We start from the raw sequence: 24,425 nt of genomic DNA, 5'->3' as shown, positions 1-24,425 counted from the left end.
CTCCAACAAACCCACCCGTCCCCCCCCAGGGGAGGACATCCATCACACAGTAATCTCGTGCGTGGGAAATTAACGTCTCCTGTCCCTAACCCTGCAGGAGACGGGACCTCCATTTATTCGTCCCTATCCGAGAAGACTAGAATATCTAACCATTTCTACCATTAGTACACTAATGGCCAGACAGAATCAAAATTGGTCAGAGTCTTGTTGACTTTGATTGCCTCGGCAATAGATGAGCACAGGTTTCATTAATAACATTCCCAAACAAATTCAAATTGATTAGGGTCCTGGTGACTTTAGCAATATACCCAGCTCCGGCTTCATCAATAGAATTCCCAGTAGGACAATTCAAATTGGTCAGAGTCTTGTTGGCTTTGTTTGCCTCGGCAATAGATGTAACACCGGCAACATCAATATTATTATCAGATAAATTCAAATCGGTCAAAATCTTGTTGACTTTTATTGCCTCAGCAATAGATTCGGCACCGGTATCACCAATAGAATTCACAGACAAAATCAAATTGGTCAGAGTCTTGTTAACTTTGAGTGCGTTAGCAATAGAGGTAACACCGGCATCACAGACTTTATTATCAGACAAATTCAAATTGGTAAGAGTCTCGTTGACTTTGATTGCTTCAGCGATAGATGCAGCACCGGCATCACCGATATCATTAGACAAATTCAAATTGGTCAGAGTCTTGTTGTCCTTGATTGCCTTAGCAATAGAGGTAACACCGGCATTACAGATCTTATTATCAGACAAATTCAAACTAGTGAGAGTCTTGTTCACTTCGAGTGCCTCAGCAATAAATGTAGCGGAGCGGGTATCATTAATACCATTCCCAGACATATTCAAGTTGGTCAGAGTCTTGTTAACTTTGACTGCCTTAGCAAAAGAGGTAATACCTGCATCACAGATTTTATTATCAGATAAATTCAAATTAGTCAGGGTGAGGAGGTGAGAACATGTGCGTCATGGCTGGTCGGCTTTATTTGGCGCTCCTGCAATGTTTGATTTTCCTGCAGTTTTCTTACTTTTTAAGAGCAAATTTTCGCATTGAGCGTAATAATTTGTATGACCTGATTGTGGAAAATGAGTCTCATGAAGGATTTAAGGAATGTTTTACTGATGCAAATTATCATCGATGTACAACTTTTATCAAGCCAGCATTAAGAAATGGTTTCCATAGAACACGACGAGCTGAATTCAAAGTTAGCAAGCATGGAATCACAAGCTTAGCTATCCCAGGACATGATCCTCCTTTGGATATAACTGTTCATGCATCAAGATATCTCTAAGAATCCTGGTCCTACTGGTTTCATGGATTGCTTTATCAGTCAATTGATTCTACATCGATTATTGTACAACAGTCGACTACAGATCTCATGGATATATTTATTAATGCTAACAGAAACATTAGCTTTACGCTAACTAACCAAAAACCAGATTTAATGGACTTATTTGCTGAAGCATATACAAATACTCAAAGATTTCACTCTATTCATAATTTTACCTCAAACTCGTCGAACATGAATACTAATTTTACTGAATACAATAACTCAATTACTGTGAGGATTACTCCACGCACTGATGCTAAATATGCGCCTTCCATCAACAATTAAAGTTCACGCTCACTGGTTCCAATTAAGTCAACTGCCACTACAAAACCTAATCAAACTAACACTACAAAAAACACATTATTTGCTCTATTTAACAACAGATCCGTCAGAAATAAAGCTATGGCTATCAAGGATTATGTTGTGGATAACAACATCGATATTCTGGCACTTACCGAGACATGGCTTCGTCCTGGGAAGTATGATGAGTTAGAAATCGGCACATTGTGCCCTCTTGGCTATATATTTCTTAATGTACCGCTTCATGTTCCAAGATTGCATGGCAGAGGGGGAGGAGTAGGCGGCTGTTTAAAGCCAACCTCAGAATAAATTTTATACTTACAGATGATTTTCCATCTTTCGAAGTAATGGATCTTCGTTTTAGATCTATCAAGTGCATCAGGTTTTTGATTATTTACCGACCACCTGATTCAAACTACATAGCTTTTTTCCAAGATTTTTCACGACTCCTAGAGCAAGTTCATGCTGAGCCTACTAGTCATATTATAATTGCTGGTGACTTTAATTTCCATATTGATGACCCAGACAATCAACATGCCCTACAGTTTCTGGACCTACTTGATTTTTCGAACTTAAGACAACATGTCATAGAGGATACGTATATACATGGTCACACCCTTGACTTGGTTATTTCAAGATCAGATGACTTGTTAATTAATTCATATAACATCATGGACCCTGGACTATCTGACCACTATGCTGTTCTCTGTGAACTACGCCTACAAAAATCTAACTTCGAGAGAAAGCCGGTAAATAGTCGAAATCTACGCACTTTGAGTATGGAGAGTTTTTGCACTGACTTTATTGATGCTTTCCCTGATGAACAATGCACAGATCTGAGCTCACTGGTCGATAAATATGATTCTACACTGCCCTCTCTAGTTGACAAACACGTTCCAGTAAAACATCGTTGGATTACAGTTCGACCAACGGCTATATGGTATACACCTGAAGTGACTGAGCAGAAGAGAATTAGAAGGAACCTTGAACGAAGTGGCGCCTGACAAGATTGCCGTCTGATCATCTGCGTTATGTAAACCAGTGTGATGTTGTTGTTAATGTCACTCCCAGACTAAAATCTGATTACTATTCATCTATTATCGAACAGCACTCATCTGATCAAAAGGTGTTATTTTCTACCGTAAATAAGTTCTTGCAGAAATCAACTCCCAAGAGGTATCCTTTCTGTCATGACAACGCAGCGCTGGCCAATTCATTTGCTGATTTCTTCTCGGAGAAGATTGACAAAGTCCACCATTCACTGTTTGCTAAACAAGATGCAATCAAGAATGGTCTCACTTTGGAGCTACCTACTGAAATTTCAACGTCATTCTGTGATTTCGTTGAGGTAACAGAAAAGCACATTGTGGAGTACGCCGCCAAATCTTCTAATAAATCTTGCTGTTAAGATCCTATCCCATCTATCGTGCGTGAAAGTGCTACTCCCAGTTATTACGAAGATAGTTAACATGTCACTCGATACAGCTACTGTACCTAAATCCCTCAAGATTGCTACTCTCTCTCCTCTCCAAAAGAAGCCCGATGCTGATCACAACCAGTTTGCTAATTTTAGACCAGTATCTAACCTAAGCCTTGTCTCTAAAATCATTGAAAAGTCTGTGGCGGTTCAACTTACCGATTACATAACGAAGCACCACTTGGGTGAGATGTTCCAATCTGCCTATAAAGTTTTCCATTCTACAGAAACCGCCTTAGTTAAAGTGCAGAATGATATCCTACGCGCTGTTGATACAAACCATTCTATTGTTTTGCTACCATTAGACTTATCTGCGGCCCTCGATACGGTTGACCATTCTATACTGTTGTCAAGACTAGAGCAAAGATTTGGTGTAGAAGGAAAAGTAATCCAATGGATTAAGTCTTATCTTATGGACCGTCGACAGTTTGTACAAATTGAAAACTGTAAGTCAACGTTACGCAAATGGGTACATGACGTTCCACAAGGATCTGTTTTGGGCCCATTATTGTATGTACTATATACTTCTCCGATAGCTTATATTATTAAGAGCTATGATCTACAATATCATTTATACGCTGATGACACGCAAATTTGTGTCTTTCTTGTCAAGTTCGCAAGATGGACAACAGTTAAATCTAAAGTTGAATTGTGTGTAAAACATTTATTCATGGATGATATTGAACGGCTTGAAGCTCAACCAAGATAAAACCGAATTGTTACTCATCAGTTCCAGGTTTCCGAATCGTTAGCCGATTTGTTACTCATCAGTTCCAGGCTTCGTCAATCTCTTGTACTCAATTTTTTTGAAGTCGGTGATGAAAAGATTAGCCCAGCTCAATCTACAAGAAACTTAGGAGTGTTTTTCGATCAACATCTAATAATGGATGAGCAAGTTAAAAAAAGTCTGTCAAGCTTCGTACTATCACCTAAGGAACATAAGTAAGATACGAGAATATCTCAGTCCGGAAATTGCTGAAATTGTGATTCATGCTTACATTACATCTAAATTGGATAATTGCAATTCCCTTCTCTATGGACTACCTGACTATATGATTAACCAGCTACAGTCTATACAGAACGCTGCAAGGCGAGTTATTACTTTGACAAAGAAATGGGAACATATTACACCTGCATTAAAGAAACTTCATTGGCTACCTGTTAAGTATCGCATTATCTTCAAAATAATTCTACTTGTCTATAAAGGTCTACATGGCTTAGCTCCAACGTATATTGCTGAACTGTTGCATCAAAGGAATTATGGCTCTCGTGTACTGCGTTCCTCATCACAAATGCTCCTGATGGTTCCAAGAACATTTCGAAAGAACTATGGTGACCGTGCTTTCTCCATTCCCGGTCCCAAGCTTTGGAACGATTTACCATATCGCCTGAAAACATCTGAATCTGTTGCAATTTTCAAGAAGAACCTTAAAACATACTTGTTCAAAGACGCTTTTTAATTTACGATTTTTTATAATTTAATTGCTATGTTAATTAGTCTATAATTTTGTAAAGCGCTACGGAGAACTAGTCGAGCTTAGCGCTATATAAATGCTTTTTTATTATTATTATTCATTTATTATAGTCAGAGTCTTGTTGAATTCGAGTGCCTGAGCAATAAATGTAGCGGATCGGGTATCACTAATACCATTCCGAGACAAATTCAACTTTTGGTCAGCGTCATGTTGATTTGGATTGCCCTGACAATAGATTCGGCACCAGCATCGCCAATAGGATTCAGAGACAAATTCAAATCGGTCAGAGTCTTGCTGACTTTGATTGCCCCAGCAATAGATGCAGCACCGGCCTCCCCGATATCATTATGAGACAAATTCAATTTGGTCAGAGTCTTGTTGTCTTTGATTGCCTCAGCAATAGAGTAACACCAGCATCACAGATTTCATTATCAGACAAACGAATTAGTCAGAGTCTTGTTCAGTTCGAGTGCCTAAACAATAAATGTAGCGGATCAGGCCTCATTAAAACCATTCCCAGACAAATTTAAATTGGTCAGAGTCTTGTTGACTTTGATTGCCTTGGCAATAGATTTGGCACCAGCATTGCCAATACAATTCCCAGACAAATTCAAATTGGTCAGAGTCTTGTTGACTTTGAGTGCCTTAGCAATAGATGCTGCACTGGCCTTCCCGATAAAATTCTGAGACAAGCTCAATTTGGTCAGAGTCTTGTTGTCTTTGATTGCCTCAACAATAGAGGTAACACCGGCATCACAGATTTTATTACAAGACAAATTCAAATCAGTCAGAGTCTTGTTGTCTTTGAATGCCTCAGCAATAAACGTAGCACGGGTATCATTGATATCATTCTCAGACAAATTCAAATTGGTCAGAGTCTTGTTGACTTTGATTGCCTCAGCAAAAGATGTAGCACTGGTATCACTAATATGATTACAAGAAAAATCAAAATTGGTAAGGGTCTTGTTGACTTTGATTGCCTCAGCAATAGATGTAGCACCGGCATCACTAATGTGATTGCCACCCAAATTCAAATAGGTCAGAGTCTTGTTGACTTTGATTGCCTCAGCAATAGATGTAGCACCGGCATCACTAATGTGATTGCCACCCAAATTCAAATAGGTCAGAGTCTTGTTGACTTTAACTGCCTCAGAAATAGATTTAATACTGGCACTGACGATCCCTTGCTCATACAAATTCAAATTGGTCAGATTCAAACCAGATCCAAAACATTTTGCTAACTGTGAGGAAAAATCTTCTCCTCTTTCACATTCGATAATGGCCTCTAATACAACGTCTGCACCTTTGCCTTCATTTTTGTTGACTTGGCCTGTTAAACTCTCCACAAGAGCAACAATGTGTTTATCGCTTTGCATGGCTAAAATTCTGCATGAAAACAAAAGGACTTGTTTAAGGCTATGGAAATACCTTTCATCGGAAACTAGTTCTTTAAGTGTGATTTCCTTGCTTTGAATCTGAGAGCAAATAAAGAATGCTGCAAAGCATTCTTGAAAACTTTTATGAAGGAAAGCATAGTGCACTTTTGGTTTCAATTTGCTGCCACCAGGCTGCACTGATAGAAATCCAAATGCGGTCAATTCTTCTGCATGATTTCCCAATTGACTTTCATCAAAATCCAATTTGTCGTTCAGTAAACCATTCAACGCCACCAACCCGAGGCGATTCAATTGCGGTTTGTAAAGGTTTGCCATGACTACATTTGTTAATGATTCTCCTTTCCTTTTTCTATATATTCTCAAGACACATTCAACCATATCCAAGTACAGTTGAGCTCTGCTTTCAGGGAGTGTGCCATCAAACTCTTCGCATAATAGGCAAAGAAGTCCTGTGTTCAGAGGATTGGCTGCCAATTCTCTCAGGTTTTCATCGTTGTCCATCCGTTTCAAGAGCTTTGTGGCTAAACCCAGCCTATCTTTAAAGTATTTGATGACAAATTCGTTAACATGTTTTTGAGTGAATCCCTCGATCTCGAGCAGCGTGTCACAGTATTTTCTCACCTCTTTTCCAGCTTCGTGTCTTGCTGTTGCAACTATGTGGCATCTAGGGAGTACCCTTCCTTCAATCAATTCCAAAAACATTGGCAATTTTCTGGAAGGCAACTCATCCAATCCATCCAGTGCTAGTAAAATGCTGGACTGATGTTCACGAATAAACTGAAAGAATTTTTGTTTGACTTCTTCATCGATGTCTCGGGGTAGAAGCTGATCGTCAATGGCTTCCCAAAGATTAGAATGGATGTCTCGACATTTCAGTAATAACACTGCTTTGAATGCTGTTAAGCCGTAGCCCTGAGATTCCTGCTTTCTTGTTGCCCAGTCGTAGACGTACTTTTTGCAGTAGGTGGTTTTTCCCATGCCAGGTTTTCCTTCAATCAGCACTGCTCTCGGCGCTAAACACTCTTCATGGGAGTCCAATATAGACGGCATGTCAACAAATGTGTCAGTGACTTCTCCTCTCGTTTTCTTTCTTCTGACCACTCTGAGCCTTGTAAAAATGTTGCCAATAAAAAACTGAAACTCTTCACACCATGGAAACGGTGAAAGCCATCCTTCACGAGTCTTGTATAGTTGGCGAATTCCGTCAATAAGTTCAGTTGGATCGAAAATTCCTAAAAATAGCAAAGTGAGTGAGAACAAATTAAGAATAAGAAAAAAATAAGAAAAGAATGAGAAATGCGGAAAATTGTGATATTTGCCTGGAATTTGTTTGTAAATTTAAAGTGGTTGTATGACTTTGACACCTTTGCCAAATAAATTACTTGAACGATAAATTTCTCTTTTTGTTTTGCAGAAAGAAAACCATTCGGATCCCAGTCCATCCCATGGCAATAAAATGATTTGCCTAAACACTCTCGAGTTTGAGTATTGATCAGGTGGTGCCCGGTGCATTCTTTACGCACATTTCTGACATGGCAGTCCTACTATGCGGTTGAGGCATTTCGTTGTATTATTTTCACACATTTCCAGCATGGCGGTCTTACTATTTGGTTGAGGCGTTTCGAAGACGAATGTTCAAGTCCATTTATTACCTAACGCCAAGCTATGTGGACTAGAAAGACTGGGAATTGGAAGATAAACCCTTCCTTAATAACTTGAAGCTACTGATGTTTTGATATACAATTTGTATTTTTGTATTTTTCAATATGAATTGGAGGACCGTTTTGTCGAGAGTGCAAATCCCTCTGAATCGCACCTAATTCTCTATTTTTTTTTTCACATTTCTTGCTTCCATTTGACAAAAAAAGTAAACCTGTTCTCGCTACAAACTCGGTACAAGTAGGACTAATCATTGAATGTATCGCACTTCAGCGCACCTCTTGCTATTTCTCCAAAAACTGCCTTTAAATTGACGGTTATTTGCTTTACGAGGTTGGTGCTGTGATTGTTAGCTTCCGCGAAGTAGGTAAGATGGCCTCACAGTAGCGGAGAAACTGTGACAGATTTGACTAAAAACATTTTTCATCCCCAAATTCACAATAGTGGCAATGAGCAAAAGAACGCATTTTGGCAGTACTGGGAACACCCCAGTTAAAGGGAAAATACGGTTTAAAAAAAGTTGACTTAATGAATATTTCCTTGCTTGCATTGTCCTAACTGGCTATTCATTTGAGCTAAAAGCGTTTTAGTAGCGAACAATTACGTTCCAAAAATCGGCATTTTCAAATTGAAATCCGCCATCTTGGTTATGACGAAACTTTAGTCGAGCATGGCAAATTATATCCCTGCTGAAATGGATGTAAACAAGGAAAACGGCGGCGAGCAAGAAAAGAAGAAAGGAAAAGAAACGATTGACTTGAAGATCATTCTTCGTATGTGTAAACACCGAAAAAATTGATTAGAAACATTTAGTTGCCAATATTAACGCAGACAAAAGGCTAATTGTTACGAATCAAATTTTGTTTCTTTCAGCATTCACCTTAAATTTGCAATGGTGTTTTTATCTTTATCGCTTGTAATTAGCTTCAACGCAGTATTTTTCATTTTTCAACGCAGTGTTTGAAATGGGATGTTACTAAAACTGGTAACGGGGAACGGGTGTACAGCGGTAAACCGCCTGAGAATTCAAAATGGCGGAGTAAAAGGAACTAAAAGGGTCTGGCAACTAGTTTTGAGTGTGTGCTCTTCGAACGCGATCGTCGGAGCAAAAAGCATGGACGGTAAGTGTAGGTTTTATTGAAGGATTTTACTTTGAAACGTTGAGTGCCTCATAAATTTAGTTTTTGTGTGACACACATTGCAGGTTGCATAGAAATCAAATCCTCGGAGAGGTGAGTATCTTACAATTCATGCACAACATTTGAACAATCAACTCAGAACTACAAGCTCGCGGCATTTATTCATATATTCAAAGAGTAATTGTACTGCAAGGTAATGAGGTTTACCTCCAATATCTTCACCGTTACAACCTAGCAATGTCAATAATGTTGTAAAGCAAACAGCTGAATGACTTTTACGCCCATTATGGGAATTACTTTCTCTTGAATATGATCAATGCAGTGTAAATATTATTAAGCATTAGCATGAATATGAATTCATACGCCTACATTCTTCAAGACATAACTAATGTTTTCCTGTTAAATTAAATGTTATTAAAAGTTCTGTCAATGTTTGATTTCTCTATTGTTTACATGGAGGTTTATGGGTCGATACAAAGATATGTTCCTGATGTTATTTCGCGGTAAGGTAAGCAGATGTCTGCATGTAGTAATTTTAATAACTAGGCTGGTTACTACGTTTCCTAGCTCATTTCTGTTAAACTAAGATATCACCTCCTTGCTACTTATCTGCAAAAAATGCCGTTGGGCAATGCAAACAACCAACATACCCAAACTCTGCCAAAAGATGCAGATTTCAGGAAGGAAAAAGAAAGAGAGACGTCAGAACAAATGGTGGCAGCCATTGCAGAAACGTCGACTTCGAATTCTCGCCTCGGAATACTAGGCTTCGTGGCTTCGCCTGAGCAATAGTTAAATAAAAGCGAGTCGTCTAATTACACTGCAAGCGGCGACCTAGCGATAAAATCAGTGTTTGTAAACATCGTTTACTCCGCCATTTTGAATTCTCAGTTGGGTTACCGCTGGACATCCGTTCCCCGTTACCAGTTTTAGTAACATCCGTTTGAAATGTCGCAACTTGTTAGAAGCAGAGCTTTGCTATTTTTGACGCGCGCCAGAAAGTCGCCTCTGTCATACAGTGTTTACATTAGCTTACCACACTATAACTGAGGTTAAAATGAAACTTTCGATTTCTTTTGAAAGCATAAGCACTGCATAATTACGTCAAGTAGTTGGTTGGAAGAGATTAAATATTTTCATATTGTTTTTATCTTGTCCAATCGATACGATATAGCGAAATATGGGCGCCTGCATAACGAAGGATAATTTGTATTTGTCGCCAACGTGTCTGTCTTGTTTATTTGCCGGCAATGTATTAAATGTCATATAGCCATTTTCGCGGCTGTTCCGAAAACGCAGTGCGGAGTGCGGAGTGCGGAGTGCGGAGTGCGGAGTGCGGAGTGCGGAGTGCGGAGTGCGGAGTGCGGAGTGCGGAGGGCGGAGGGCGGAGTGCGGAGTGCGGAGTGCGGAGTGCGGAGTGTGGGGTGCGGAGGGCGGAGGGCGGAGGGCGGAGGGCGGAGGGCGGAGGGCGGAGGGCGGAGGGCGGAGGGCGGAGTGCGGAGTGTGGGGTGCGGAGTGCGGAGTGCGGAGTGCGGAGTGCGGAGTCTAAAAAAAATAAAAGAATAATTAGATACACAAATAAACTAGAAATAGAAATTCAAGAAAAAAAGATAATTCACGCCGCCTGAAGTGGACTGTTCATACGGTATATTTTCAAGATTTTCATAGTTAGCAGTTCACTTTTACGGAAAAAAAGTTAAGAACAGTCATGTCTAGAAAATGCAAGAAATTACACCTTCGGTTTTGCTGGAAAGCCGCGCTGCCTCGAAACAATCTCAAGCTTTGCTTTCCAAAAATATAAACTGCCCGTGGGAATTAACCCTTGAACCATTCTCACAACCGTGTCAACTGCGCGTCCTAAAGTTCTCGCAAAGTTCAAACCAAAAAACTTGAAAGGTATTCAGCGCGGAAAAATAGTAAGATAAAAAATGTAGATTGACAAATAGAGAAACAAGTCAATACACACGCAAAGTTGCACTTTGAGAAATTAAATTATAAAAAAAAATGTTTTCCCGAAAAAGCCATTTAACTGCAGGGCAGCCTAACCAAACCACCTGTCTCGCCAATAATCACGTGCAACTCCTTGGCCTCGCTTTCCTGTTAGATTTAGTGATGTCACACAAAAGGCAAGGTTGGTAAACTGATTTATCTGCAAAACTTTGTTTTTGTCAAATTGCTTTTGGTTCTTTGAAAATGTAACATATACTTAGATTCCGTTATCAACTTTTCGCTAGATAAGGAACACCCTCTGGTGATTGATAGCTCTGACAGCGATGTCGACGACGCCGACCAGAAACAGTAAGCTTCAATGTATATTTTCTACCTATATAAGCACGAGTATTATATAAATCGCTTTCTCATGAAACAATATACTTTTATTTCATTTCTTTTATTAAATAGTTTATTTTTGAAAAGCAAAGCTTGAGACTGTTTCGAGGCAATACGGCTTTCCAGCAAAACCAAAGGTGTAGTTTCTCCCATTTTCTACACATGGTCAAAACTGGACTGTTCTTCACTTTTGTTTTTCCGTAAAAGTGAACTGCTAGCTATGAAAATCTTGAGTTAAATATACCATATGAACAGTCCACTTCAGGCGGCGTAAATGTTTTAATAATTATTATCTTTATTTCTTAAACTTCTATTTCTAATTTACTTATGTATTTAATTATTCTTTTATTAATTTTTTAGTTTTTTAATTTTTTCAGACTCCGCACTCCGCGTTTTCGGAACAGCCTTCTCAAATTGTAACTTCACCTGTGTATTGACTTGTTTCTGTATTTGTCAATCTACATTTTTTATCTTACGATTTTTCAGCGCTGAGTATCTTTCAAGGTTTTAGTTTGAACTTTACGAGAACTTTAGGACGAGCAGTTGACAAGTTGTGAGAATGGTTTAAGAGTTAATTCACACGGTCAGTTTAGTTTTGGAAAGCAAAGCTTGAGATTGTTTTGAGGCAGTACGGCTTCCAGCATAACCGTAGGTGTAATTTCTTACATTTTCTAGATAGACATGGTCACAACTGGACTGTTCTTAACTTTTTTTTTCCGTAAAAGTGAACTGCTAACTATGAAAATCTTCAGTTAAATATACCATATGAACAGTCCACTTCAGGCGGTGAATTTTTTAATGATTATTATTTTGATTTTGTAAATTTCTTTTTCTAGTTTATTTATGTATTTAATTATTCTTTTAATTTTTTATTTTAATTTTGTTTCTTAGACTCCGCACTCCGCGTTTTCGGAACAGCCTTTTTTCGCAGGAGAATGCGACTGACGGAGTAAAGAAAATTTACCCGGTGAACTCACAACAGACTTAGGAAAGACAAGATGTACTTCTACACTGCTTGGAAAAGCGCACGATGTTGAAAATGGGCTTGGGTCGACGGTGGCGACTGAGAATTTACCAATTTGTACCACCATTTCGAGCTTCAATTTATTCGCTTACAATAAAAGGGTTTGAAAAATTCATAGAATAAATAACTGAAATTTGTGTTGAATATGCAAAAGGTAAGCAAAGCTTTCAGTTCGAAGCGAGTATTAACAAGGAAAACTTACATGCCTGTATATCTCGCTGGAAGTCTTCGTTTTGGCAGTTCTGAGGTTTTGCAGGGTTTGACAAACCGTCCTCGCGGGTTATTTTTGTCGGGAAACTTTTCTTTAATATTTCACTATCCCGTAGCATATCAAAGCTTACAAGTTTTCCTTTTGAATATTAGTATGTATTTTGACATTCAACCACACGACAGTTCACCTCATTTCAACTTTTAGGGGTATCAGAAACTATTTTCACAAAGGTCAAACAGGTCAATAAGGACAAAGCGCTGAACAAAGTTTGACTATTGCTACGCCAAAACTGACGTAATATTCAAGATAGCGTTTTTCTAACCATGAAAGTTGTAAAAAAAGAAAACTTCAAAGCCCTCTTATCGCTACTACAAAGCAAACTGGACAAAATGGCAGTTATTTTCGAACTCCTGCGGAAAAAGTCTTCTAACTGAGGTAAACTTTTTCTAGACCGTACATTCCCTTTAAGTCAGTCCCGTAAAAAAGCTCAAACGAACCACAGGCTTACCATCTTAAATATGTGTTGTTTCGGGTTTCTAAGGTAATGGGTTCCTGTGGCATTTACATAGCCGTTACGAATGTAGTTTAAATATATTGCCTCTAGAATCTGTCCCCAGTAGTCAGTCTTCAAAAAAAAATCAGCTCCGAATGAAGATCAATAGTTCATTACTTGTTTGGAAGTGTTTTTTTTCTGCCAGGAAGCCTCAAGATCACTCGTTTGGGACTTTTAAAGTTCGGCGGTTAATAGCCCTTATCGCATTTGTGTCTGCAATGCAAAGGGTCCGCGGAGTTACAGTTTCAGGACGAGGCTATCGGGTCAACGTTTCTCGGTAAACACCAGAAACACTCCATGTCTGACCATACAACTCTGGAATCTGCGTTTTTTTCTTCCGAGGAAAAGATTAAAATTCTTAGTGGTAACTGTCCTGGCATCACGAAAGGAAGATTGAAAGAATGGCTGTCGATTCGGAAAGGAACGGCAAAATTTTGTCGCGTTTGTTCATGACAACGGTTGTTGTTCCTTTGTCGGCCTTTTTGAGATGTAACTCAGAGTCACGTTTCAAGGCCCTCAGCGCCTTGCGTTCGGCCGAAAGCAAATTATCTTTTGGCTTTGTAATTTCTATTTCTGAAAGGTCACTTTTAACCTCTTCTAAATAGCTTTCAAGGGCTACTGATTTTAGGGCCTGATTACATGAGCCGGGCTGGCCCTGTTAGCCTGGCTGATTTCTTTTGTTTTGGTGTTCGCCAAGGCGTGAAAACAAAAGAAATCAGCCCGGCCAACCGGGCCACCTCGGCTCATGTAATCAGGCCCTAAGTCTTGGTGGTATCCATGTAGATTTGACGTGGCAGGGATGGTTTTTTTTGTCCTCCCCTATGTAAATCAGACGCATTCTGCTTGCGAACTGATCAAAGTCACCCAATAGTTGTTGTCTGATCTCTTTTTGTTTTGTAGCGGGTGTTGGGAATGAATTTAAGCTGTTTTGCCAGTAAATTAATCTGGTCTTTCGTGAGTTCTTCATTTGAGAGGTTTTTTTATGCGCGTTTTGTTCGCCTCTAGTTTGATAGTATCGGTATGGATCTGTGCCTGATTAAAGTAGAAGCAATTTTAGAACGGCAATTGTAATGAAATTGTGATGACCAGTTGTGGCCTTCGCACCACACTTAATTTATTGAAGGAAACAAAAGCACACTGCCGAGACTGTTCCATAAATCGGAAAAATGACTTTCCCTGGGAAAAGATGACTTCTCTGTAAGGTAGAGGAGACGTTTAATATCTGTCTAATGACGACGAGACAATAAGCAGAACAACTTTTACTTTACTAAAAGTGAGCACGGCTTATCGAGTGCATTTGAGTTCACAGTTGACTGTAGAATCTGGCGTGGTTGTACGTGTCTGCTATTTAGTCAAGGGGTGGCCCAAGCTCCTTATCCAGTGAGTAAAAGATAAGTACCAAAAATTGCTTTCACCTAATGACACCCCTGATTGTAACGCGTAACTATGCAAAAGCTTCAATTTGGAGAAATCGGAAAAGCAAAAAAAAAAAAAAAAAACAGCTGTTAGAAGTAAAAACGTAACTTACGTGTATGAAACCCAAGCAGTAGAAGTTATCATGCTCAGATCGTTGTTTTGTTGACTTTACGTCCAGCAAATTGCGTAGCGCTACTAGTTCAGAACTTAACTAATCCAGCGATGATCGAGAAACGAAAGTGCTGTGCGGTGGTGCGCGCATGTTTGGAGTAGCTTCGTGTTTGCCCCTAACGTAATTTGTGGGGAGTACAAATTGGAGTCTCAAGATCGGTCCACCAGTTTTCTAAGAAAATCTCAGTTCCTTCAGCTTTAGGAGTGCGTTCTATCGAACGCAATAATTCAACTGACCTTCATCCTCGCTTTCTGCCACTGGGGCTGCCAAAGTACACAGCTTTTCCTTCACCTCTTTCAGTTCATTGTCCAACTTTGCAATTTCGCTGAACATTTTCTCATGGGACCCTTTCGTGGTATCTGACGATAGAATAGGACTAGAACTATTAGTCTGAGTGAGAGTTACTTTATTCATAAAAACGAAAGTTAACTAAATAACGGTAGATCCTTTCCCCTTTCTCTATTTTTTTTCCTACAAGCGGCGTGACAGAAAAACTCTGTCGTGAAGCAATTTACTCATGAAATAAATAAGGATATCAATAAAGCTGATAGTCTGAGTAAGAGTTTTTGTTGGTAAAAAGCGAGACTGGATGAACTAACGAAAACCAACGAACACTTTTTTGCCTTCTATGTTACATGGTCAGTTTCATCAAGAAAAAAAGAAAAAAGTTTGAGAAAACCAGTGGCCCGCCCACAATAAAGTGAGAGTTTTCGTTCAGGTGTTTTACTCGCGAAATGGAAAAGAGCCACGTACACCTTATCCTGACCCAATTCACTCGGGCGACCCTCATTCAAATATCTTCCTATGTACAATGAAATACTCTACACTAGGAGCGGAACAAGGATTGTGTTTGTTTATACGAGCTATTTCAAAAATGAGTGCCAGGGTTTCATCAGGGTTTCCAAACACGAGAAAACTAATGAAAGCATGAGGCCGTATGCTGAGTGCTGTTATCGTTTTCGAGTGTCAAGTTCTTGTTGTTCATATTAAGAATTGAATTCACCAGACTTTGACGCTTTATCGAACTCAAGGGTTTGATATTATATGAAACCCATGGATAGCGCGTCATTCCAGTATTCCATGCACGTGACAAAATTAGCGAGTCTTGGTTGGATGATCACCTTATAAATTGATCACCTTATAAATAATCAATGACTTTCAGAAGGCAATATGCGGGTTACTTTAACGTTCTGGGAAGTTACCTTCATTATGTCCCTAATGAAGGTAAAACTAAAATTAGGCAACTCAGAAAACTATTCAATCTAGGAGGTAACTAGGGACGAAAATCTCATGTTCCGTGCCATTTTATTCATTCGACACATTACCTTGTGTCTTCCAGTTGAGGTGCTGGCTAAGGTATGGTCTCACATCACCATATTACCAACAATACATTACCAAAATATACTACATTGGCCGACATCCAGTAAATAATTTATTCACATTGTGAACGGTATCGATGTTCTTAATTCAGTTTCTCTGTGTGTAGCTCTTTCTAGCAACCAACCTTCATCTGTCCTTTTTTCCGCTGTTGTTATCAAGCTACCAAGTTTTTCCTTCATCTCTTTCATTTCAATCTGTATCTTCTCAGTTGTGTCTTTGAGGTGGTGTCTCATCTTTCCCAGTGAATCTGAAAATGTATGAAAGGTATACAATTTCATGAGCACATTTACATCACAGATTCAGTTAGGTTTAGATAAATCAATGATATGTATATCGATAACTTGTCGATTCCAAATAGATCAAATTCAACTTTAATTTCAGATAATTTCGCCAAGTATCAATAATAATAATAATAATCATCATCATTATCACCATCACATCACATCACATCAGTTATTATGGCGCAATTATTATTACAGGGAGGAGAAAGCTGCCGAAAAAGCAGCAAAGTGTGGGCCACTACGCTGGGAGCTTGAACAGAGATACCCTCATTATCGGGTGACACAATATATCATTATTGTTGATATACTCAGAGGTTATTCAAGAAATGTTAGAAAGGCGCTTAAAGAGCTAGTGGGAGATGAGAGCGACACAACAGCTATGCAGATACAGAAGTCAGTCATCACAAGTTCACTCAATATTTCGAGGCACTTTAAGATTTTGAGATAAGGGATATTAGATGTTTTAACACATTTAAGCGTAATCATAGCGATGTTACATAACTTTTAGTATTTAGATTGAGAATTTTACTAAATAGTAATCACGTTTAGGACTAAGGCTTTTACGATTAGGAATTGCCATAGTTCACTCAATATGGCGAGGCGCTTTAAGATTGAAATAAGGGATATTAGATGTTTTACATTTAAGCGTTTCGATAGCGACGTATGGAACCTTTAGTATTTTGATTGAGGTTTTTACCACATAGCAATTAAGTTTAGGACTTTCATTATTAGGGTTTCATGATTAGGAATTACTATAGGAATTTTAATTGTAAGGACTTTGGTCGTTGCATTGATTGGTTACGGCTTGCCGCCCAATCCTTGTTTGGGATATCTGGGCATCTAGACGTTTTTTCTGCAATAATAATAACAAATAAAGGTTATATTTCACGTTCCGTGCCTGATAGCCCACATCAACTACAGATTGAGTTGGACCGTTCTTAAAAAGGTGCAAACTACATGATTGAGTAGGATGCAAACATACAGATGCAAACTACACATTACAAATATACACATGCAAACTACAGATTGGGTAGGATCGTTCTTAAAAAGGTTCAGTTATCAAAGGTCAGAGACACTGGAGTCACACAAAATGGCCTACAGTGAAATTGAGGTGCATTTTTTGGGTTTATCTACTATGGCACTATGTGCTACTATTCCATGCTAATAATAAATTAAACGTCCAGCTTACATGATTAAACCGAATGAATATACGCGGAGCTAGCCTTAACCCTGCCGTGTAAACTGAAAGTACATTTTTCTGTAACCTTTTGTTTCATCCATAGGGCACCAGAAAACATTTTTCTTACCTTCAATTTCTTCAAGTTTGTCTTTGATATTTTCGTCGTCTTTCTTCCACTGTTTCATCAGCTCACGATAATGCTCTTCGATATCCGGATCCATGCAGTCGTACTCAAGATTGTCGATATCTGCTCGAAAGTGAGCTCCTCCCAGTCTCACCAATGCTTCTCGTATTTCCTGCCAATAAGAACCGAAGTTTATGTCATCCACAGAAGCTTGAGAGGCATGGCCGTATACGGTGTTTCTGTAAAACCGCACTCTGGCGATGTCATCTGCGATGCTTATGTTTGCAGCTGGGGGAAGGCGATCCCATCCTGTGGCAGGAGGGCTCAAACCACAGATGTTTCTAAGCAGCACCGTTAGAAGTGTGATGTCGAAGGTTGCAGAGGACACGGGTGAGTGAGTAGGATACAACTTCCCCCATCGCGTGGGATTGAGCACTTTCTTCCTCCCTCTATACAGTGATTGTAATGTGGCGTGATGCACAGATGTACTTCCCAAAACTATCTGTAGAGTCGCTGGTGGATGTATATTATCAAAAGTGGACCGCAGCACTTGGGATCCAACATCAACCAGGAGGCGGCATAGCCTTGCATAGTTGGTCATTTCTTTCGTAGATGCAAATGGCGATGTAACCGTAGCTATGAAGCTGTCGACTTTAACAGAATTACCTATTAAACATGGGTTGACATTAAGTACTGTAAACGAAAACCATTTGAGGGGGAAGAAAACAAAACTCCCGAGAACCAGTTGAGAAATAGAATGGTTTTAAATAGTGGTGGCATTTTGTGGATCCTTTGGAGCAAGGAACAACATCGAAAGAGAACTATTTTGTCCACTTGATAAAGAAAAAGCCGTAGATGGTTTTTTAAAGTTTTTTTCAAACGCGATCGACCGTCAAGGAAAGGAGAGAGAAATTGGAGAGAGTGAAACGATTCGAGACTAATCTTCACAGCCAGGCGCCGCACAAATGTTTCTAAAGCAAAACAACTTCAAACAATCCTGAAACTGTCGTTGTCGAGATTCGATAGTTGGAGAAAGCTGATTTAAACGTCAAAGGAAATAAATCGTTCTTATCTAATTATTTCTGTAGTGGTAAGTTTTGTAAGTAAGCATACGAAAGCAAATCACCCATTAGTTTTCACGCTGAATGAAATGTTATCCCTTCACAGTGCTGCACGATTTTATGCGTGACTTTATCAGGAAGCTCATGTTCTGTTCTATTAATTTCGTAACAAAAAAGAACACTGATGTGTGCTTTCAGAAAACGCTCTTTTGGATGTCAAATATTTATTTCAACATAATAGCATGTTCAATTACCCATTCGCGTGCCGCACGGCGAAAAGTCAAAAGACTAAAGTTGCTTACAAGCTGAATAGCATGTGCCCGGTGAGATGATACATCCACAATGAAATTCCGGGAAAAGTGATAGTGTTTGTTTCCATCATGAAATGCAGACCTAGCTCGGTCAGTTTCAATCTGTGTACTAGCCAGAGGGGCCACCAGCCAAAGCTGAATTTCTACCAGCCGATGGCTAGTTACCGTGAATGTCGAACCCTGTATGGCATTAAATTAAATACTCACCTAAATGTGGATTAAAAGACTCCCTACATGCCTTGTAATCCTCTTCTTTGATTTCGACTTTAAGCGTCATATTTTCCACGCCAAGTTTCGTCTTGAATGTGCTGGTCACTAGGAATTTCTCAGCAAACTTGTCGATGCAACCAGAACGAGTGTCACTCCATAGACGTTCAAGGCTGTCCAGGGTGGGGCACTGTACTGTTATCTCTAAACATCCAATCCCTAATTTTCCTACGCAAACGTTGTAAACATCTTGTATATGCTCAATCAGGGCGTGTAATCCTGTATCGAGCGACGTCCTGTTGTTCTTTGCAAACAGAGATACATCTAGCAGAAAAAATTTTACAAATTCTTCTCTTTGTGCATCACTCAGACATGGTGGGATGACTTTGACTCTTGTAATATGTTCTTCAGTAACAGTACCTAAACAGTTTGATCACATCACAGTTCAGTAAGGACAATTGTAGTAATCCGGGCTGGACTAGGACGGATTTTATTCATGAGTTGGGATGAATATTAATCATAACGTGTCATGTGACAAATGTAGTGCCAGAGTATTACGTAGGTGACGCAGGGTGCCATTTTTAAAGGAGAAAAAAATAAAAGAACAGGTTTTTTAATCAAATTATAGCTAAATTCCGACTAGATCTGCATACTCTGTTTAGCGTGTATAATCTTCATTATCTGACTCGGATGATCTGGTTTGAAAGATTTATAGACTAAATGGAAACGTGACAAAAACATTACTTTTATTGTCAGTCTCCATCTGCTCATATTGTTCCAGATGACAGTAAGATTGTCCTTGTCGAGAAAGTATGGGTTTTTACGAATTCAGCTTCATTTTACAGAAGCAACTTTTTAGTTCAGTCACGTATAATAGCTTCTCTAGTTGGCACACTCTATTAATTATGCATAATGATGAATCCCTCAGACAGTTGGTTGTACATTGCCTCTTCGTAACCAAAGTCTGAAGTCAAATTCAAAATTGGAGCTCTACATGCGCGCTTGACCAGATAGCTTTAACAAAAAAAGTATTTTGTTTGGAATTTCAGCTTAACGGCTTTCGAAAGGTGTACATGAAATTTCGATGGCCATGACACTGATGCAAACCATCATGAAAGTATGAGGAGTCTTTTGAAAGAACCGGTAGTTTTCTTTAACATATTAAATCCCTGGAATTTCACATGGCCGACAAAAGGTGCCAAATGAATACCTTCCACGAGAAAGGGAATAACATAAGCATTAAGGTGACTCGTACCGGTTTTCATCTTTTAGATGGTTTGTAACTTTGAAAGAATACAACAGAAAGAATGACCAAGGCCAGTTAAACACTACGAGGTTGAATTATATTTAAAAATTATTCGCCAAAGGCGAGGTGAATATCGTCGAATAATCCCCGAGACGAAGTCGAGGGGATTGTTCGACAATATTCACCGAACCTGAAGCGAATAATTGTTTTAGTATAATTTCAGAGCTGAACAACAGAGAAATTTCTAAAAAATCATAACATTTTAGTAACTTTTTATTAACATTTTATTTTAACGTTTTATATAAACCGCGTAGAGCGGTTGATATAGCATCATATAAGGAACCGCTCGACCAATCAGATTGCTGGAAACTCTTTGCTCAGCTCTGAAGTTATAATAAGATCATTGATTATCCAAAAATAGGTGTCATTTCGTCACGAGCAGTTTCCAGGGCAACGCTTTCATAGGCTTATTCAGACGCATTTTTTAGCTTGTGGCTTAAAAATTCGAAAATTAACCCGGTCACCCCGTGATTTTTTTCAGCGATTGCTTTTGGCACTTGAAAAGGAAAATGCACAAAGATTTTTAAAAAATTCTACGGAGCGGAATTTCAGAAAATCTAGAAAAAAGGCAATTTTTACACATCGCAAATTTCCTTCCGTAGAACTTTCTAGTTTTTTTTTCTGATGATTCCTTTGGACGTTATTATCATATTGGAACAATAAAAAGAAGGGGTCACCGAACTTGTTTTCATGCTATAGCTTTCGTTAGTATAGCAATTTCCACGCGCGTTTTCGCGCATTTAAAAATCTGGAATCCGTAAGATCGACATTCGCTCATCATCTGTTGTAGCTACCGCTGACAATTTCATGTGCTCGCGCGAGCGCTTACGATCTGATATTTAAAGGCGTTTACTGCTAAGAAAATCATTAAACAGCTGTCAAAGACTGCCTCCCGGGCTCATCTTAAAAATCCTACACACGACTTCTGGCTATATCATATTTTTTTCTTTTAAGTTTCAAAGTCTTCTTCCTCCTCAGGTAGATTATCCTTCACTTGAGTTCTTTTTTCGCCGTCGCAAGATTTCATATCGGTTGACTATTTCTTTTAGATGTGAAGTAAAGCAACCTTTACTTCTTCGGAAATCGCCTTTTCATTTTAGTTTCTATCTCCTGCATTCACAGTAGCCGCTCAACACATCAAATACACACTCTTAGGTAAACTTCCCACAAAAGTAGGAAAAAATCTTTGCGCCGCCATCTTTGTTGTAAATTTTCGTGTTTTAATCTCGCGCTTCTATCGCACGTTTCTCTCGCGCGTGACGCAAGAGTTATCTGTTCCCCGCGCGAGGAAACTAGTAAGAGCCACCTTAACTTAAAAATTTGTCCACAGCTTGCAACATGTGCTATGCAATAACCTTTCGATCGCATTTTGAAAGTATGCTGTGCGATTCTTTTAAAAATGGTTTTAATAATGAACTTGATGTTAGGAATATAAGAATTTATTATCCAACTACACCTAGACGAGTACAAATATCACCCGGTATTTGTACTCGTCTATTGTAGACTACCGGTTGCACAGGTTTTCCCGCATCGCGCAAGCGAAGAATTGGACTGTAGTTACGAAAAAAACAAAAACAAATGGCGGACAATTTGAATCATATATCCGACGACGAAGAGTCAGAATGGTTGGCAAATACAGATCCAAGTTCATTAGATGAATCGAACGAAGAAAAACAGCTTGGCGACCAGAAAATTTCTTCATTTAATGAAGAAAATAGAAACAGCAACACAACAACGCGCCAATTCCGTTCCGCTTCTCGTACTTCTGTCACGCACTCCCCGTAAATAAATATCCGCGAAATTCGCCCGCACTGAAATAACAGTTTGGCGTTTTGGATAATATATAACTTATTAGACGTTTTGTTGTGTAGTATCGCTGAGTATGTTTACTCGTTATTTGTATTTTGACGAGCCCGTAGGGCGAGTCAAAATACGGCACAACTCGTAAAAATACTCAGCGATACTACAAAACAAAACGTCTGATAAGATATATGTAGTATTTGATCCAGGTTAGCAAAGTAAGTTCAGTGTAAGCTGATCATTGTAAGTAATGTATTGTCAAGAGATGTACTGTAAGTAATGTGTTGTGAGAGATTGTATGTATTGTAAGAAAAGTATCCTGTTAAATTAAAACAAGAATGTCACCTGCAAGTTTGACTTCGCTTTTTCTAACCTGTTCCTTGTTCTCTGTTTTTCTCTTCTTCTACCTTCGTCATCCTCTCTTCCTCTTCCTTCCTTCTCTTTTCTTCTTCTTCTTTCCTCTTTCTCTCTTGTTCGTTCTTTATTTTACTCTCTTCCTCTTCCGTCCTCTTCCTTTCTTCTTCCTCCTTCTTCGCACTCTCCTCCTCTTCCTTCCTTCTCTTTTCTTCTTCTTCTCTCCTCTTTCTCTCTTCTTCCTTCTTTATTTTACTCTCTTCCTCTTCCTTCCTCTTCCTTTCTTCTTCCTCCTTTTTCGCACTCTCCTCCTCTTCCTTCCTTCTCTTTTCTTCTTCTTTTCTCCTCTTTCTCTCTTCTTCCTTCCTTATTTTACTCTCTTCCTCTTCCTTCCCCTTCCTTTCTTCTTCCTCCTTCTTCGTACTCTCTTCCTCTTCCTTCCCTCTCTTTTCTTCTTCTTCTTTCCTCTTTCTCTCTTCTTCCTTCTTTATTTTACTCTCTTCCTCTTCCTTCCTCTTCCTTTCTTCTTCCTCCTTCTTCGTACTCTCTTCCTCTTCCTTCCTTCTCTTTTCTTCTTCTTCTTTCCTCTTTCTCTCTTCTTCCTTCTTTATTTTACTCTCTTCCTCTTCCTTCATCTTCATTTCTTCTTCCTCCTTCTTCGCACCCTCTTCCTCTTCCTTCCTCTTCCTTTCTTCTTCCTCCTTCTTCGAACCCTCTTCCGCTTCCTTCCTTCTCTTTCCTTCTTCTTCTTTCCTCTTTCTCTCTTCTTCCTTCTTTATTTTACTCTCTTCCTCTTCCTTCCTCTTCCTTTCTTCTTTCTCCTTCTTCGCACTCTCTTCCTCTTCCTTCCTTCGCTTTTCTTCTTCCTCTTTTCTCTTTCTCTTTTCGTTCTCCTTTATTTTACTCTCTTCCTCTTCCTTCCTCTGCCTTTCTTCTTCTTTTTTCCAGTTTTTCTCTTTTTCCCCCTGCTTCATCTTAACTTCTTCTACCCTCCTTCTTTCCACCTCTTTCTTCGAATTTCTTTCCTCTTCCTCTTGTCTCCTTTGCTCTTCCTCCACTGTTTGGTTTTCATCATCTAAATCCAAACAAGAACCACATTTACAATCCAATACAATAAAGCTCTCAAACTATCTGTGCACCTGCCATGTACACCTAAGACTTCTTTAATTGTTGCATTTTTTAACATAATTACAAACTTGTGCCTACTTTTTACCGGAGTCCTTACAGATGACTACCTCTTTTAAACCCCCTTTTTTTTCGGATCACCAAAAAAAACCAAAAAAATTGTAGTGACAAACTCAAGGAGTTTTATCTGAGCATCATTATTGAATAATTTATGTAATGTAGTTTATAGGAGAGAGAGTTCATCAGTAGACATGGTGAAAGGCGTCTCCTTGAAGATTAAAGCTGTATTATCAATATCATCATCATCATCATCATCATCATTAACGTTATCCTTATCATCATCATTTTCATCAACCATAAGACTGTAGTCACGGTGATTCACATTCCTTTACAAATTCACGCCTTTTGTACAAATATTTTCCATTTACAGTTGTTCCGCGTATATTTCTTATTTTATTAGGTTCGCCAGTCATTTTTGGTTACCTCACATTTTATATTTTCGTGTTCATTTTTTATGCATTGTTTCTATTGTTTGGTATAGCTTCTTCTGCCGTAGTCTTCTTGTCACCGTTGTCATTATGTTTTAGTCGTCGTAGTCGCCACATAATCTTCTAAGTTTCGTTATTTTGTCCGTCATTTTGCCTGTTTTATTTCTATTTCGCTTCGCTTTCCTGTTCTGTATATTTAACTTGTTTATGTACCTTTGCCTTTAGTGAATCTCTAGTAAAGGTGCGAGTTTCTTGGATTTGTGGATTTTGACTACAAAGACATTGGTTTTAAGCATCAGGACAAAGAAAATCAGATGAC

At 39.0% G+C, this 24,425-nt stretch overlaps 3 protein-coding genes across 9 annotated transcripts in view; all 3 read right to left on the bottom strand.

Moving 5' to 3' along the window:
• Positions 1-24,425, bottom strand: part of LOC148726563 (RYamide receptor-like) — a 139,792-nt gene that overhangs the window by 27,596 nt on the left and 87,771 nt on the right. The gene's annotated exons all lie outside the window — the stretch shown is intronic.
• On the bottom strand, positions 197-1,474 carry LOC148726567 (uncharacterized). Its single transcript, XM_088728586.1, has 2 exons — positions 1,438-1,474; positions 197-906 (listed from the first exon to the last, which is right to left on the bottom strand). Exons 1-2 carry the CDS (start codon positions 1,472-1,474, stop codon positions 197-199), a joined length of 747 nt encoding a protein of 248 aa, XP_088584712.1.
• The window catches only part of LOC111344551 (uncharacterized), a 30,769-nt gene continuing 11,199 nt past the window's right edge, over positions 4,856-24,425 (bottom strand). For 3 of the 5 annotated variants that reach the window (XM_088726529.1, XM_088726532.1, XM_088726533.1), the window contains 6 exons: positions 22,513-23,568; positions 19,034-19,453; positions 17,458-18,120; positions 15,994-16,116; positions 14,726-14,848; positions 4,856-7,219 (listed from right to left, as the gene is read on the bottom strand). In XM_088726529.1, coding sequence (XP_088582655.1) covers positions 5,085-7,219; positions 14,726-14,848; positions 15,994-16,116; positions 17,458-18,120; positions 19,034-19,453; positions 22,513-23,568 — 4,520 coding nt within the window. In that variant the 3' untranslated portion in view covers positions 4,856-5,084. The remainder of the gene's footprint in view (positions 7,220-14,725; positions 14,849-15,993; positions 16,117-17,457; positions 18,121-19,033; positions 19,454-22,512; positions 23,569-24,425) is intronic. The other 2 variants (XM_088726530.1, XM_088726531.1) reach the window with 2 other exon arrangements.

The sequence above is a fragment of the Stylophora pistillata genome, chromosome 7 (genome assembly GCF_964205215.1).
Source record: "Stylophora pistillata chromosome 7, jaStyPist1.2, whole genome shotgun sequence".
Classification (NCBI taxonomy): Eukaryota; Metazoa; Cnidaria; class Anthozoa; order Scleractinia; family Pocilloporidae; genus Stylophora; species Stylophora pistillata.
The sequence above is the reverse complement of the archived record's forward strand: the minus strand, read 5'-3'. Positions and strand labels throughout refer to the sequence as shown.

What these genes read in the sequence shown, in the direction of transcription:
- LOC148726567 (XM_088728586.1), bottom strand. Translation starts at nt 1,474, where the DNA reads ATGCTTCAGCAAATAAGTCCATTAAATCTGGTTTTTG. An exon ending in TCCATTAAATCTGGTTTTTG is followed by an intron (nt 907 to 1,437) that starts GTTAGTTAGCGT and finishes TCTGTGATGCAG; the next exon opens with GTATTACCTCTTTTGCTAAG.